This window comes from Cervus canadensis, chromosome 3, assembly GCF_019320065.1.
Source record: "Cervus canadensis isolate Bull #8, Minnesota chromosome 3, ASM1932006v1, whole genome shotgun sequence".
Taxonomy (NCBI): Eukaryota; Metazoa; Chordata; class Mammalia; order Artiodactyla; family Cervidae; genus Cervus; species Cervus canadensis.
Window position 1 is genome coordinate 92,753,125 of NC_057388.1, and position 16,056 is coordinate 92,769,180.

General features: G+C 42.2%; 1 protein-coding gene across 3 annotated transcripts in view; it reads left to right on the forward strand.

Moving 5' to 3' along the window:
* Nucleotides 1–16,056, forward strand: part of LRGUK (leucine rich repeats and guanylate kinase domain containing) — a 96,056-nt gene that overhangs the window by 42,267 nt on the left and 37,733 nt on the right. For all 3 annotated transcript variants that reach the window (XM_043463750.1, XM_043463748.1, XM_043463749.1), the window contains 3 exons: nucleotides 2,387–2,506; nucleotides 11,100–11,196; nucleotides 15,099–15,212. In XM_043463750.1, the coding sequence (XP_043319685.1) occupies nucleotides 2,387–2,506; nucleotides 11,100–11,196; nucleotides 15,099–15,212 (331 nt within the window). The remainder of the gene's footprint in view (nucleotides 1–2,386; nucleotides 2,507–11,099; nucleotides 11,197–15,098; nucleotides 15,213–16,056) is intronic.

Here is a 16,056-nt window from a genome sequence, read left to right on the forward strand (position 1 = left end):
CTGTGCGATTTTATCAGATGTGTAGATTCACATGAGCATCACTCCAGTCAAGATAGAAATGGGTAACTTCCCAGGTGGCACAGTGCTAAAGAATCTGCCTACCAATTCAGGAGATGGGTTTGATCCCTGAGTCGGGAAGATCCCCTGGAGTAGGAAATGGCAACCACTCCAGTATTCTTGCCTGGGAAATCGCATGGACTCGGGAGCCTGAGGGGTACAGTCCATGGGGTTGCAAAGAATAGGACATGGCTGAGCACAACATACTTCCAGTCAAGATACAGGAGTTTTGTCACGTGAATCCCTTTGCTTCCCTTTAATAGCAATAGCTGCCTCCATCCTTCTCACCTTCCCTAATCTTTGGCAACTAATAAATAATCTGTTCCCCTTCTCTGGAATGTTGTCATTTCAAGAAGCCTATATAAATGGAATCATATAGTATATGTATAAGCTTTGAGGGTTGACTTTTTTTTTTTGCTTAGCCTCATTCCCTGGAGATTCATCCAAGCTGTTAAGTGTATCAGTGGTTCACTCCTTTGTGTTGCTGAATAGTATTCCTTGTTGAATACACCACAATTAGTTTAACCAACCATCCCTCAAAGGACATCTGGGCTGATCCCAGTTTTTGGTTACTGCAAATACAGCTTTTATGAGCATTCCAGTGTAGGCTTTTGGACATGTACAGTTCCAGCCTGCCTGCTTTTCGCTGGATACCTGTTGTTTTGGGGGTTCTCTTGCTCTCAAATGCTGCCCATTGCTTCTTCCTGCACAGATTCCAGTGCCATAAAAGTCTTGTGGGTTTGTGGCTTTTCTTCTGGTTTCATTATCCACGAAATTTCGTCTGGTTTCATTTTCCATGGACTTCTGTTCTCAAGTTTTTCTGTTTTTCTGTGAGTGTTCAGAGGGATTGAAAACTTATGCTGCGCTGCCCCCGTGCTTCATAGAATCTACACCTCAGCCATGTTGTTTTCAAAATATTATATTTTAGTCTGTATTTCTAAAATTTGTGTCATGAGTGAAACCCACACACTTCAGCTCTGCCTGTTGCAAGAGATTTTATGTAAATTAGCCCAAATTGGTCTTTTAGACCTGGAAGCCATGCCTAGATTCATACCAGCTCTTACTTACTAGCTGTTACTTTGAGCATGTTAATTAACCTCTCTGTATTTCAGTTTCTTTGTGTGTTAAGTGGGGGAGAATGATAGAATCATCTTCATTAGCTTCCTGTGATAATTAAATGAGGTAATGCACGTAAGATGCCTAGAATAGTGCCTGGCACATAGTAATTGCTGATGTAAACATTAGTGATTATTATTTTCTTTGCACACATGTGTTCTTTTTTATAGTAAATTTGCCATTTTATCTTTTATTTAATTTTTTAATTTTGGCTGCCCTGGGTCTCCGTTGTGGCATGCAGGCATTCTCTAGTTTCGGCGGTTGAGCTCTAGAACCTGAGGGCTCAGTATTTGTGGCACACTGGCCTCTCGAATTGCGGTGTGCAGCCTTAGCTGCCCCATGGCATATGGGATCTTAGTTCCCTGACAGGGACTGAACCCACATCCTCTGTGTTGGAAGGAGGATTCTGAACCATTGGACCACCAGGGAAGTCCCCACATCAGTGTTCTAAATCAACAGATAAGAACTGGAGCCTATTATACAGAGTGAAGTCAGTCAGAAAGAGAAAGAGAATACTGTAAATTAATGCATACATATGGAATTTAGAAAGATGGTAACAATGATCCTACATTCAGGGCAGCAAAGGAGACACAGAACAGACTTTTGGACTTAGTGGGAGAAGGCGAGGGTGGGATGACTTGAGATAATAGCATTGAAACATGTACATTACCATATGTCAAAAAGATGACCAGTGCAAGTTCAATGCATGAAGCAGGGCACCTAAAGCCAGTACTCTGGGACAACCGACATGGATAGGGTGTGAAGGGAGGTGGGAGGGGGAGTTCAGAATGGGGGGGGGGGCACATGCATACCGCATGGCTGATTCATGTTGGTATATAGCAAAAACCATCACAATATTGTATAGTAAGTATCCTCCAATTAAAATAAATTAATTACTAAAAAAAAAAAAAGATATGAAGAAGTTTACCTCTGAGAGGGCAAGTCTTATTTCTTTCATTTTGAATTTCTTGGCGGGAAAACTCCATCAACCAGAAATGAATATCTCTCCTACCGTGTTTTTCCTTCTAAAAATGGTGTTAAGGTAAATTCTTCGCTATTTAGTAATCAACTTGCCTGTGGAAAGTAGGACCATCCCTCCATACCGTGTCTGCATATAGCACGTGCCGGATAGCCAGATTCGCCGTGACTGCGCCGTGGGCGGCTTTCCACGCCGGATGCGTTAACGCGCGTGCCCCTCTGCCCTGTGTTGCAGCACCCTGCCGAGTCTGGATGCCCCGTATCCCATGCTGGTATTGGCCGGTCCTCAAGCATGTGGTAAACGAGAACTCGCTCACCGCCTCTGCAGACAGTTCAGCACTTACTTCAGATACGGGTGAGTTTATTGGCTGCTAAGGCTGTAAAATGTCCGCTGTTGCTCACAATGGGTATTAATTTTAAGCAAGTTAAAAGGCATGCATAGAAGGTTTATGAGCTGCTTTGCCAGTTATTACACTGTGATATACACTGTGTTTATTTATTTTTTTTACTTTAACCCTCCAAATGTTTTGATGCACTCAGCCACAGCCAAAATCCGGCTCCAAGATTTGGAACTACAGGTGGTCTTAATTAAGCCTCCTGGTATTGGAGCATGGCCTCCTCCTGTTGCCGTGTGGTGTGACACGCGGATCACAACGTTGTGATGGGGGGTTGGGGGGTGGGTCTGCGCTCCAGTCACAGCCTCTCCTCATCACTGTCGGAGCGCAAGCTGCCAGCGTGTCAGCTGCTTTATTTCCGCTTAAGTCTTCCTCTTTGGAGGCATATTTCAGAAGGAAGGAACGAGAAATGACAGCCAAAGAGTTCCTTTTCCTTACCCTCAGGTTAGCATTCAGTATACCCTTTCAGTTTTCTGGGGCAGATATTTCACTGTGTGATTCCCAAATGACTCAGTTAAAATAGCCGGATATATCCAAAACACAAGAACCTTCCGGGGAAATCATCAGCTGGACTTAGAGACTTTTTAAAGGTTTCCGTGTCTCAGTTTTAGAGTTATTGCTGTGACCTTTTCAACTGGTTTCCTCTTTCCTTTTTTTACGTATAGCAAAGACCTTACTTTTAGATTAGTGATGTTTCTCAGTGAGCTGAGAATGTGACTACAAAGATACATAAGACGGCAAGAAAAAGAAATGTAAATTATGTTCTAATGCTATTACAGACAAGTTCCTCCCCTTAAGCTACATGTGTTCAAACAATGTAAACACCATGTTAAACAGGTTCGTTTATTTAGAGATCTAAAATTATATCCATCATTTGAACAACTCCAGGAAACAAATACTATAGAAGGATTTACTCATTAATCTATTCTAAACACCCTGAAGCAACAAAAAGTAAATTAAAACTTAACATCAGAATTGAAAAGTGCAGAGTGTCTTTATGCTTATACAGCGGTATGGAACCTGCTTCGAAAGATAAGTGGAGCCTAATGAATGGACGATCAAATTAGGGCACGGAAGATGTCTCCTGACTGTGGTGCTAATGTGTAAATGTGGAACCTTTTAGCAAACCAAACTGACTTACATGATCCAAGGCTTTCCTGCTTAGAAGTCCTTTCACATGTCTGACACCAGTTCTGTTGCAAATGGTTCAGAGCCCATCCTTCCTGTTTGTTTGTGGTTTGCTCTCTGAGGCATACGGGGCCAGATGTGTTCTTGGAGATGTCTCTTAACTCATCATCAAGGTTGTAATCGAGTTGGCCTTGACATTCTCACTGGAAAGCTAGCTCCCGCCCCAACCCCACTGATGTTCACTTTCATTAAATCCTGCTTTTCCACTGTTAAATATCTGTCCATCATGCTTGTGATGATGTACTTAATGCCTGGTTCCCCTGCTCGACTGTAAGCCCAGTGAGGGTGGGGACTACTGCCAGCTTTGCTCACGATTGAGTTCCCAGTGTTCAGCAGATGGCCAGGTGCTTCTACTTGCATGAGAAATATTTGCTAAATGAATGACTAAGTGATTGTCTGAATGGATGGATGAGTTAATTAATGGTATTATATGCAAAAGTGAGTGGGAAATTACTGTGCTAAGAAGCATAGGGGTTTTTTTTTTTTTCCAACCTCCACTGATAGGTACATGGAGAGATGAAGAGATTCATTCATTTGTTCATCCATTCTTTCTATAAAGATTTATTGAGTTCTTCCCATGTGTTGGGCCCTGAAGATGCAGTGGGAACAATATTGATGAGGCCCTTGCCTTAATGACTGTAATATATTTGGAAATAAGTGGAGAGACTCTGAAGGTGGGGAACTCAGACCTTAAATAGTTAGCCTCACATATGCAATTTGTCTGGAGGCACAGGATGACAAAGCAAAAATCCTAAAATGAGCTTCCTGCTCCTATAATGTTACTGTTGCCACTGCTATTTTTCTCCTCTGGATGGGGTTAGTGGCGAATGGAAAAATAACCTGAGTGGGAAAACCCCCAGTCACCCTCCCACCTCCCTCATGGGCTCAGAAGCCTTGTCTGACCATGCTCTGGCATCTTCATGGAGGCAGAGGTCAGGGCTTGTAAATAGGAGGGTCATTCTCAGAATTTCACCAAGGCATGGCTCAAAGAGCATGTCATGCGTGCTTGCTAAGTCGTTTTAGTTGTGTCCGACTCTTTGTGACCCTTTGGGCTGCAACCCGCCAGGCTCCTCTGTCCATGGGATTCTCCAGGCAAGAATACCAGAGTGAGTTGCCATGCGCACCTCGGGGGGGGGATCTTCCAGATCCAGGGATAGAACCCGCATCTCTTATGTCTCCTGTACTGGCAGGCGGGTTGTTTTATCACTAGCGCCACCTGGGGAGCCCAAAGAGCATATCATTGGACCATAAAGAGTATTAGGAAACCAGTAATTTCATGCAGTAAGAAAGTCAGATAGTACTACGATGATACGCGGCAACTTTCTAATTAAAACAAATGATAAAACCAAAGCACATCCTCAGGGGCAAGCCATTGCTCTTGTTTAGATTTTCTTTTCTTTTAGTCTTCATCCAACATAAATTTTATTGATTTTTAATTAAATGGGAAAAAAAGGTGTGAATATAGTCTCATTGTGAAACACATAAACATTTACAAAGGCGCTTTCTCTAGCGCTTGCTTGAATCTTTTCTTTCCCTTCTATTTAGCACATTTTCTCCTGGCATTTTGTCTTCCTTTTTAAATTGCATTTACCCAAGACTATGACATTCAATGAAATAATTCACATGCTGAGTTGCATATCCAGATGTATAAATATTAAAAATGTATCTCAGTGGTATAACAAATATTGGCGTGGCTGAGAGATTGTTCTCTTGCCTCAGGATCTGATTTTACTATTTGTTCTTGGTTTTAGGAATAGGCTGAATGTTCTTTCTTTACCAGTTTATAAGTGACCTAGAGATGGGACTTCCCAGGTGGCTCACTAATAAAGAATCTGCCTGCTAATGCAGGAGATGCAGGTTCAATCCCTGGGTCAGGAAGACCCCTTGGAGGAGGGCATGGCAACCCACTCTGGTATTCTTGCCTGGAAAATCCCATAGACAGAGGAGCCTGGCAGGCTACAGTCCATAGGGTCACAAAGAGTCAGATATAGCTGAGCAACTGAGCACGCATCCATGGCCTAGAGGTAGGCCATGCCTTCCGAGTCTCTCCATTTATTTCTAGTCTTACTATTACTGCACAAATCAGTAGCTTCCTGGAAGAGTGCTGGATAATGAAAGAAACATAAAACAATACCAGCATACCTGTTCATCTTCCAGATTTAAGGCCTTGAAAGTGATCTGATTAGGCATGAAAGCAAAAATTTATTCTTCAAAGAGAAATCTTTATTTTTATAACCTTTTCCATGATGTTGACTACTAAATATATTCTACTAATAATATGGTAAATCAGAGACCCATAGCTATTGAGTTAAATGAGATGATATGAGCTATAGCTCCCTAGTGCTGTTTAATCTAATGCCCCTTTATACAGATGTGACAGACTAGTACAATGGTTTATTTATTCCTTCAGTCAGTGTTTCTTAAGCACTGTCTATGTGCCTTGTTCCAGCGATAAAACTATGAAACAAGCAGACATGGGTCTTGTCCTCCTAGCAGCTTACAACCTATATGAGATTCAGTTAAGTAAAGCCACCTAACAAGATAGTTTGATGGGTGCTATGATGAGGGAAGTGAAGAACCTCTGTGATAGAAGAAATGAGAGGTAAATGGGATGTGAGATTTGAGCAGGGAATGCAGTCCAGGCAGAAAGAACAACAGGCACATTTGATTAACTGAGAGTATTATCCACTGTAGCCTGCCTAAGCGTGAAGCATGGAGGAAGATGGCAGAAAATGGGACTAGAGAAAAAGTCAGGGGTCTGACCATAAAGGATCTCTAAGCAGAGGAGTGTCAGGGTCACAGCTGCGTTTTAGAAAGTGGGCCCTGTGGGCAGTTTGGGAGAGGGTTTGGGGAGGGAAGGCTGGAAACTAGGAGACTGGTTAGGATATAGTGACAGGTGTTGGCACGAACTAGAAAGTGGTATGTAGTTACTGGAAAGTGGACAGAGTAGTGTCTTCCTGGACTTTGATAATCAGACACAGTACATGCTGGAATCTTCTGTGTTCCTGATCTCTTAAATTGTGTCCAGTGACTTACTAATACACATTTGTATTGGGCATTGGGACCAATTCGGTATGCCTACCAAGCACCCTCGGAATACCTGGGCATTTGTGAACACCCACTGAAAGAGGTCCTTTGCTCACAATATGGCATTGTATAAATGTGCTTGAGTTTGGATGCGCTCACAGCCAAAATGCGCTCTGCCTAAATATTTTCAGTAACAAGTTCATTATTTCTTGAGGCAATCTGGTCCAGAATTGAGATTCTAAATCTGCACGCTTCTGAATCACACTGAAAAAACTTCTACTCCCTCAGCCATCTCCTAGCTCTTCTTAGACATTTTTGCTTCTTCTTCTTACATCTTCCCGGATGTGGTGACATTTCATTATTTGGCCTGGCCTTCCATATTCCTTTCTGTCCTGATCATCTCCCCCAGTCCACAGACTTGGTTTGTTAGGATCCTAGATGACAGCTGGTCAGTGAATCCGCCTCTAAGAATGCGTAACTCACCCTTAGACTTTGAGCACCAGTGTTGTAGTCTGAGGTTAACTGCGAACTCAGCTCTTTTGTCTGTTAAATGAAACTAACAAGGAGTATGGCTCCCATCGCAAACCAGGTTTTAACTAATTTACCTTGATTTAACTAGTAAGTTAGTAAAAATAAACTCATAGAAATGTAAGTTACAATTGAAATTATGTTTAGACCGGGGAGAGGAAACATATTAACAGTGATGGCCCAAGCAAATTTCTTTATCTGGCAATTGTTTATCTAAGTTTAATGAAACATTTCTTTCACTATGAAGTATTTCCTTTTTAAGATATTCATATTTAGACAGCATGCTACAGAGCAAACATTTCTATATGTGAAAACTGGATGACAGATTCAAAAAACCGTAGGTCATCTCAGGTCCTTCTTAATAGAAAGTTCCACAGTGGATGCCAGTTCTGTCATCAGCATTCTCCACGTCAGTGAAGCCATCCCTTTATTTATCTGCTTAGAAGCTTCAGATTGCTTCTTTGCTTTGTCTTTCTTTTAAAAATTCTGAGAAAATCCCTGCCACTCAATTCTTTTGTTGGAAAATGCAAATTCAGTACAGTGTACAAAGGCTGCTCTAAGGGTGCGCGGTACCTGAAGCGAAGTCACTGAGTTATCTGTCCTGACTGTCAAGGACACCAACAAACAGAGGGTCTCAGGTCCCTGCCAAGTGGTGGGAAGAGATGTCGGTGCGAGCAGACATCACAACGAAGGTCACGGTGTTGGGACCGCCTTCCCTTAGAATGTGTGCACTTTCCTGAGTGTGCAATTTAAATGTGATCTTAAAACCTTTACCTTTAGAGTATTAGTTCTTGGCTATAAGGCAGGGGAACAATAGTATGAATTATAAAAGCTTGTTTGTTTTTGACTTTGAAATGGAGAAGATTTTGAGGTTGTGACTTTACCCTCTTCAGTTCAGTCGCTCAGTCGTGTCCGACTCTCTGTGACCCCATGAACCTGACTTCGGTGTCATCCTGTGGTTGTTACTGAGTCATGTTACTTCACTGCTGTGTCTCAATTTCATCATCTGTAAAATGAGAACAGTGGTAATGAGGTAATAACAGTAGTAATGGTAATATAACCAATGGTAATGGTAATATTACCTACCTCATGTCTTTTTGTGAGGAGTCAATGAAATAGCATGTCACGTGTCTAGCTATTTGCATCTCCTGTTTTAAAGCCGTAGGATAATCTAAAAATCAGTTTGCATTCCCAGAACTTAACATTGGGAAGTCAGCATGTCTGAAATCAAGAGTCCTGGGCTAGTTGGGAGTCACAGTTTAGTTCCGGGACCAGTATTGGCCTGCTCTCTGGCCTTGGACAGGTCTTTTTTTTTTTTTTTTTTTTGGTGGTGGGGGCCTGCCACGTGTCATGTGGGATCTTAGTTACCCAACCAGGGATCAAGCCTGAGCCCCCTGCAGTGAAAACTCCTGAGTCTTAACCACTGAACCACCAGGGAAGTCCCTGGGCAAGTCATTTTTATAGTCATCTTAAAATGGAGCTCATCACAGCTACTGTCCACTTCACATGTTCAATTAATTCATTCATGTTATAGATACTTAGTAAATGCCTACTATGGGCCAGGCACTGTGAATGCAGTGGCAGATAAGATGAACAAGATAAAGTACTCCCTATTTACAATAGCTAGGACATGGAAGCAACCTAGGTGTCCATTAGCAGATGGATAAAGGAGTTGTGGTACATATATACAAAGGAATATTACTCAGCCATAAAAAGGGATGCATTTGAATCAGTTCTCATGAGATGGATGAACCTCGAGCCTGTTATACAAAGTGAGGTACGTCAGAAAGAGAAAAACAAATATCGTATATTGATGCATATATATGGAATCTAGAAAAATGGTAAGGATGAACCTATGTGCAGGGCAGGAATAGAGACGCTGACGTGGAGAACAGGCTTGTGGATACAGCGGGGGAAGCAGAGGGTGGGATGAGTTGAGAGAGTAGCGTTGAAACACATACATTACCATATGTAAAACAGATAGCTAGTGGGAATTTGCTATATGATACAGGGAGCTCAAACCCAGTACCCTGCGACTCCCTAAAGGGGTGAGGTGGGGAGGGGGGGGAGGGAGGTTCAAGGAGCGGACATATGTATACTTATGGATGATTCACATTGTGGTATGGCAGAAAATTTTTAAAATTAATTTAAAAAAATTTTAGAAACATAAAGTGCTCCCTTTATTATTCATACATCCTCCTGGGCAAGATAGGGAAAAAAAGAAAAAAGAAGGAGTAACAGTAATTGGGTGTGGCGAGCTGGGTTGCGTGCATGTGTGTGCTCAGTCGTGTCTGACTCTGAGACTCATGGACTATAGCCCGCCAGGCTCCTCTCTGTTCATGGAATTCTCCAGGCAAGAATACTAGAGCGGGTTGCCATTTTCCATTTTCTTCTTCAGGGGATCTTCCCAGCCCAGAGATCAAACCTGGGTCTCCTGCATTGTCGGTGGATTCTTTACCATCTGAGCCACCAGGGAAGCTGTGGGAATGCTATTTCAGACAGCGGGCAGAAGAGCCCTCTCTGGTTGAGCTGAGAATGCCATTCAGTGTTGGAATCATGGATCCTCATGGGAAGTTCATATAGATTGAGGAGTGTGGCAGGAATGAGGAACGGGCTGGTCTCCACCCTCCAGCAGTAGAGGAGATGGGGTCCTGAACAAGGGGGTGGGGGAGGAGTTGGCGGCAGGCACTGAGACTGCCCGTGAATAAAGAAGAGGTGCATCACCCAGCCACAGAGGGTTCAGAAAGGCCTTTTGAGAGTGACACTTAAACTGAGTCCTGAAGACAAGTGGGCTAACCAGATGGAGGAGTGGGGTAGGGAGCATTCCAGAAAACAGCCATAGACCAGGGAGCGTATGAAAACATCTGGGTGAAAAGTATATGGGTGATAAATATTGTTTTGTTTCTTAAAGTTTGATGATGTGATATTAGAGGTCATGACTCAGAAGGTGGTAAAGAACAATAAGTGAAAACTTACTGTTGATAATCCAACAAAGTGTTGGTAATCCAACACTAAATTTTTTGGAACTCTAAAATCACTGCACATGGTGACTGCAGCCATGAAATTAAAAGACTCTTACTCCTTGGAAGGAAAGTTATGACCAACCTAGAAAGCATATTAAAGAGCAGAGACATTACTTTGCCAACTAAGGTCCGTCTAATCAAGGCTATGGTTCTTCCAGTGGTCATGTATGCTTGTGAGAGTTGGACTATAAAGAAAGCTGATCACCAAAGAATTGATGCTTTTGAACTGTGGTGTTGGAGAAGACTCTTGAGAGTGCCTTGGACTGTAAAGAAATCCAACCAGTCCATCCTAAAGGAGATCAGTCCTGGGTGTTCATTGGAAGGACTGATATTGAAGCTGAAACTCCAGCACTTTGGCCACCTGATGCGAAGAACTGACTCATTCTAAAAGACCCTGATGCTGGGAAAGATTGAGGGCAGGAGAAGAAGGGGATGACAGAGGATGAGATGGTTGGATGACATCACTAAGTCAGTGGACATGAATTTGAATAAACTCCAGGAGTTGGTGATGAACAGGGAGGCCTGGCATGCTGCAGTCCATGGGGTCACAAAGAGTCGGACACAACTGAGTGACTGATCGGAACTGAATCGAAAATTTGTATAATCCCTATACACTATAGCAAGTGAATGTGTCTAGCACTGCCAAACCTCAGGGTTTTCATGGTTATGTTACTTTATGATTTGTGGATCCACTTTAATTTTTTAAAACACTTTATGCCAAGACCTTTTCCATTTTGAATTTCAAATTAATAGAAAGAGATAGGAGTTATATACTTTCTGTTTTCAGGGCCTGTCACACCACCAGACTGCCTTACTTTGGAGAAGGAGATCGGGTTGATTATCATTTTATCTCTCAAGAAGTTTTTGATGAAATGCAAAACACGGTAAGAATGCTCTTTTTGTGTAATGCATAAGAAATACATGTTCTCTGGTAGAAGTATTAGGAAATCCTGATAAGAAAGAGAACAATTACATGGATGTATTCTCATTGAGTTGTGTTTTTAATACCTTTGATATATCATTGTCCACACGCTGCTTTATGATCTTGGAGAAAATACTGTAAATTTCCAATGAAACCAAATAAAGAGATGTTTTAAGAAAATGGAAGAAAGAGCACCGTGAAAAGTTCTTGAGATCTGTGTTTGTCAGGTGCTGCTATTTATGATCAGATTTTACTCAAGATAAACGACTCCCACAAAACTGATGTTACTCAGCTAACTTATAAATTGAGCACTTCCAGGGAGTTGGCATGTTCTGTCCACCGACCACTCCCTCTTTGCTATCTTTGGTGCTTTCTAATTGTTGTGACCCTACACACCATTTCAGTCAGCTGGTCTGCCCTGGACACGTACACAGCCTTAACCTTCCCCGGAAACATCGCTATGTGAGAAGTCCTCAGTCCCAGAGAGCCAGCAGGCAGGTCACTAATGCAGTTGGAAGCCCTCGACATTAGATCAGAGAAGATTCCTCATTTCTTTGAGGTCTGTGGTTTTCCTGAGTGAGGGTTACTACCCTGCTCTGGTCCCTTTCATAGGAGCTCTGGACACTTTTATTCAATTTAAACTTTATCCCCTGAAACCCTGATCATCTAGTCATCGGTGGTAATTCACAACAACCTTGTCTCTGAGTTCATTTCCTTAAAATTATTTATTTGTTCTTTCTTGGCCCTTCACATGCAAAGCGAATCCTCACAGCCCTAGAGTGTTTTGTCTATCAAAGGTACATGTTAATGTCAATACATTATCCACCCATGACTTCAGTTAAAAAGTATCTCATATCTTCATCACTACTGATAAATCTGTAAGCCTCTTATTCTCTTTTCAGGCATGGGCCTTAATTTTGTTTATCTTATCATCATCTTCTTTCTATCACTAAATTAATCCTACACCACTTTTTTCCCCCCTGAAGCCTAGTGAAGGACAGGATTAAGGACTAATCTCTGTTTCTGCCTTTGAAAGATTACCATCCACCAGTGATGCTGTTACTGCTTCAGGCTCCCTCCTCTCTCCCCCCTGCTCCTTCATCTGTCCTTTCTCTGCCCCATCCTCAAATAACAGACCTGGCTTACACCTCAGTGCAGGCAATTGTGGAGCATTTAAGCATAGGTCTGCAGTTGCTGTGAGTTTAATTTTGAATGACCAGCTTTATACATGGTACATATTTTCTCTTGCATTCACAGAGAAACCAAGTGAGAAAACCCTATAGTCCCTGGGCCATTTTCCCTCTAATCTTGTCAGAAGAACATCTTGGAAATTCTTTATGATTTTCTCTCTTACGGCTATGTTTTAGAAGTTCAGTTTAATGTACCAAGGGTACTCTGAGACTTTATATTTCTAAAAGCCATAATAGAAATCTGAGGAGTTATCTTGATACTAGTAAGAAGCATTCTCTTAGGACTCTTTGGGTTGAAAGACAACTAGTTCCCCACACTGCTGTTAATTTCTCGTGGTAGAGTCTGGGGCATTTTTTCTTGATTTAGTTCCACAGCTCTCAGTGCCCCCACGGGCTCCCCTGATGTTTCAGACCTTATCATGTCTGTAATCAAGTAAGTCCTACAGTTCCTAGTCTAAGAAATCACCATACGTCTCTACTGTATTTAGTCTTCTAGTTTTACTCTCATGACGAAAGTTCTTGTGTACTGGAGAAGCACTCACTTTTACTGCCTCTGCTAACATGCATGACTTCATTGTGATATCATCATTGTTAACTTGAATTTTGTCATTAAGATCTTTTCTTTAAAGGGAGCTTGAGGCTGTTTCCTGAAGAGAGACAAACCTAGAGAGGAGAAATTCACGACACCTCGTCAGCTGCACCAGTCACACCCACACACTCAGCCTCTGTACACAGAACCCCTCTACGGAGCACTCCCCAGCCAGCCTGTCCCCTTCCAAGTCACAGTGCCCCTTAACGGACAACCCTGGCACACCCCACCCCTGCACACCTGCCGTGGACAGTCACACCTCCCCACTCTGATGGGCACACGTAGACTAGCACACACTTCCGTATACATTCCACACCCTGCAAAACACAGATCATCCCTCCATGTGCCCGCAGACACGTGAACCCTTCTTAAGGCCACATACACAGTCACTCACCTGCAGAGCGTCTTCTTCCCTGGTGGAAATAAGACCGCAGGTCTGGAGGTGTCTGAGATAAGATTATTGCTCTGTATGAAGAAATCCACAGGCAGGAAGCCATGACTGGAGTGTACCTCTCCAGAAGCTGGGGGACCACGCAACTCAATTCTTAACAAATCAGTTGAACAAGGCTTGTTTTATGTGCACAAGTACAATGCAAGATTTCTCCCAACCCTACCTGCTTCCAAAAGATGTTTTTGGGATCCACTTGTGTGCCCGTGGACACACAAGTAAGCAAATTCATAGTATACATCTGGAAAGTGATTCAAATACACGTTATAAAAACAGGGTGAGTCACAGTAAACAAGATAAAATATGTTATACCTGAGAAGAGATTCAGATATCTGTTTATCTGTGTATGTGTATATATGTATATATATATATATAATATAGATATTAAAAGGAAAGGAGTCATAGTGTTTATTACAAAGAACACAGTATGACACTGAGTGGGTAAAGTATTAAGGATATTTATTGTTGAGTCTTTAACTTTTAGGAGGTATAACATAAATTTCATTTGCTATGGGAGGGCTGTGGATTTTTCTCATTGCCCGCAGCAGACACATGCCCCAGAGGCCCATCCCACCTGAGGGACACCCTTTCATGGCCTTCCAACACTGCCCCCCGACAGGTAGCCCACCCCCCATCCCCACAGATCTCCAGAACCTCCGGGCCAGGAGGCACAGGGTAGCATCAGAGACCCCCAAGCTGCTACTGTTTGTAACGATGGTGCTGGCTGTTGCTGGTCTTCAGTGGATGGGGCTCAGCCTTAGGAGTTTTCACTTCATTATTTATTTCAAAATCATGTATCGGAGGAGTCCTAGCGGCCAAGGATGTCCACATTTTTCTTCCTTCTGTTGTCATCAGCATCCACCTTGTGGTTTAGTAAATATCATATCATCAAAGGAAAAGTCAAGACAATTTTGAGAGATGTTTCTAGTTCTTTCTTTTTTTTTTCCTTTCTTTTTTACACATGACTACAGTTTCAGAAAGAACTGGGCTTCCAGAATATAAAGAGAAGGCAGTATTTATACCTCAAATGTCTCGAGGGCACACACAATGCTGAATACATTTGGGGCAGTTCCAGTAAAAAGCTGTGTTTATGAGGAAAAGCAGGAGGGGTCTGTTTTTCACAGCTTATCTCTGGATGCAAAGGTTTGAGGATGTGGCTGTAATTGACGGCCTTCAGGCTTATCTGGGAGAGCAAGGCCTTTGGGAATGGAAGCTTTGCGGGGAGAGCTGGTGCACTGGGAGAGCCAAAATGGCTGAGACACAAAGTGAACTATTAGTTTTGCTTTCTCCGTAATGAAGGTTTATAGCACACGTTTGGCAGGAAGTGGGTCAGTGAGCAGGATGATCTGTTTACCATAAGCTTCATTGCCTTCACTCTCCTATGACATTTGGTCAGCAGATTATCTCCAAAAGCCTTTTCTTTTTTTTTTTTTTTTTGCCAGCTAGGAATTCTGAATGAAATTTTTCCATCACAGTTTGATATTAAGTTTCTTAAACCCATTGTCATCCTTATGTAATTGCTAATATTTGTAAGTTTTATGGATGCATATAGAAAGAAGACATCACATCATTTAATTTATATTAAATTCCATGACGGCAGCTCTTATTGGAAAGTCTTTTTACTTCTTCCCTTGCAGGGGAAATTCATTCTAACCTATAATTATGGTAATCACAAGTACGGATTAAGTAGGGACACCATAGAAGGTATCGCGAGAGATGGCTTAGCAAGCTGTGTTCATATGGAAATAGAAGTAAGTACTTTCCATTCAATCAATTTCTTTTTAGTGTGTAAAACTGTGTATATATTTGGGACTGGGGAGGAGGCTATGGCGTGCACGCAGCACACTTCTAGGCCTGAAAGGAATGCATACAAAAGGTGAGATTTGGGGGACATCCCTGGTGGTCCAGTGGTTGAGACTCCATGCTCCCACCGCAGGAGGCTCAGGTCTGATCCCTGGTCAGGGAGCTAAAATTCTGCATGCCACATAGCATGGTCAAAAAGTTAAAAAGTAATAATTATGTGAAATTTTAAGTTTTTAATTATCTTAGCAAGATATAAATAATTCAACTGGCGTTAGATAACAAGACATCACCCAAATGCTATGGAGTAAAACAGCCACTCAAGATTTATTTTCTGAGTTTTTTCCTCTCTAAATTATCCCTTTTTCTTTTTAGAGCATGGTTCTCTGTTTCTATAAATGATAGCAGAGAAAATGCTTCCCACAGGGTGTGAAGGTCATTCCCTGTCCCCACAGGACAGTGGCAGGTCCCTGCTGTTGAGCTTGTCTCTCCCTTCTCCAGGGGAGATGCCTAGGGTAGGCTGGCATTTGATTTCAGCTGCTCACTGGTTACCATTTTCCATATTTTTTTTTTTTTTTTTTAGCAATTTAGGCTTTCAGATTTCAGCAGATCTTTCTCTCTTCCCCATTTTCCCATCTTTCCACAGTGATCTTCTGGAGTTAGAATATACAGAAGCCTCTCTCAAATTGACTCCAGTGTAAAACCAGGAATATCCAACTCATTTGTTTTAAAAAATATGTAGTTATATTAAATACTTGAGATCTTCAAATACAGTTGATTTTTTTTTTCAAGTTA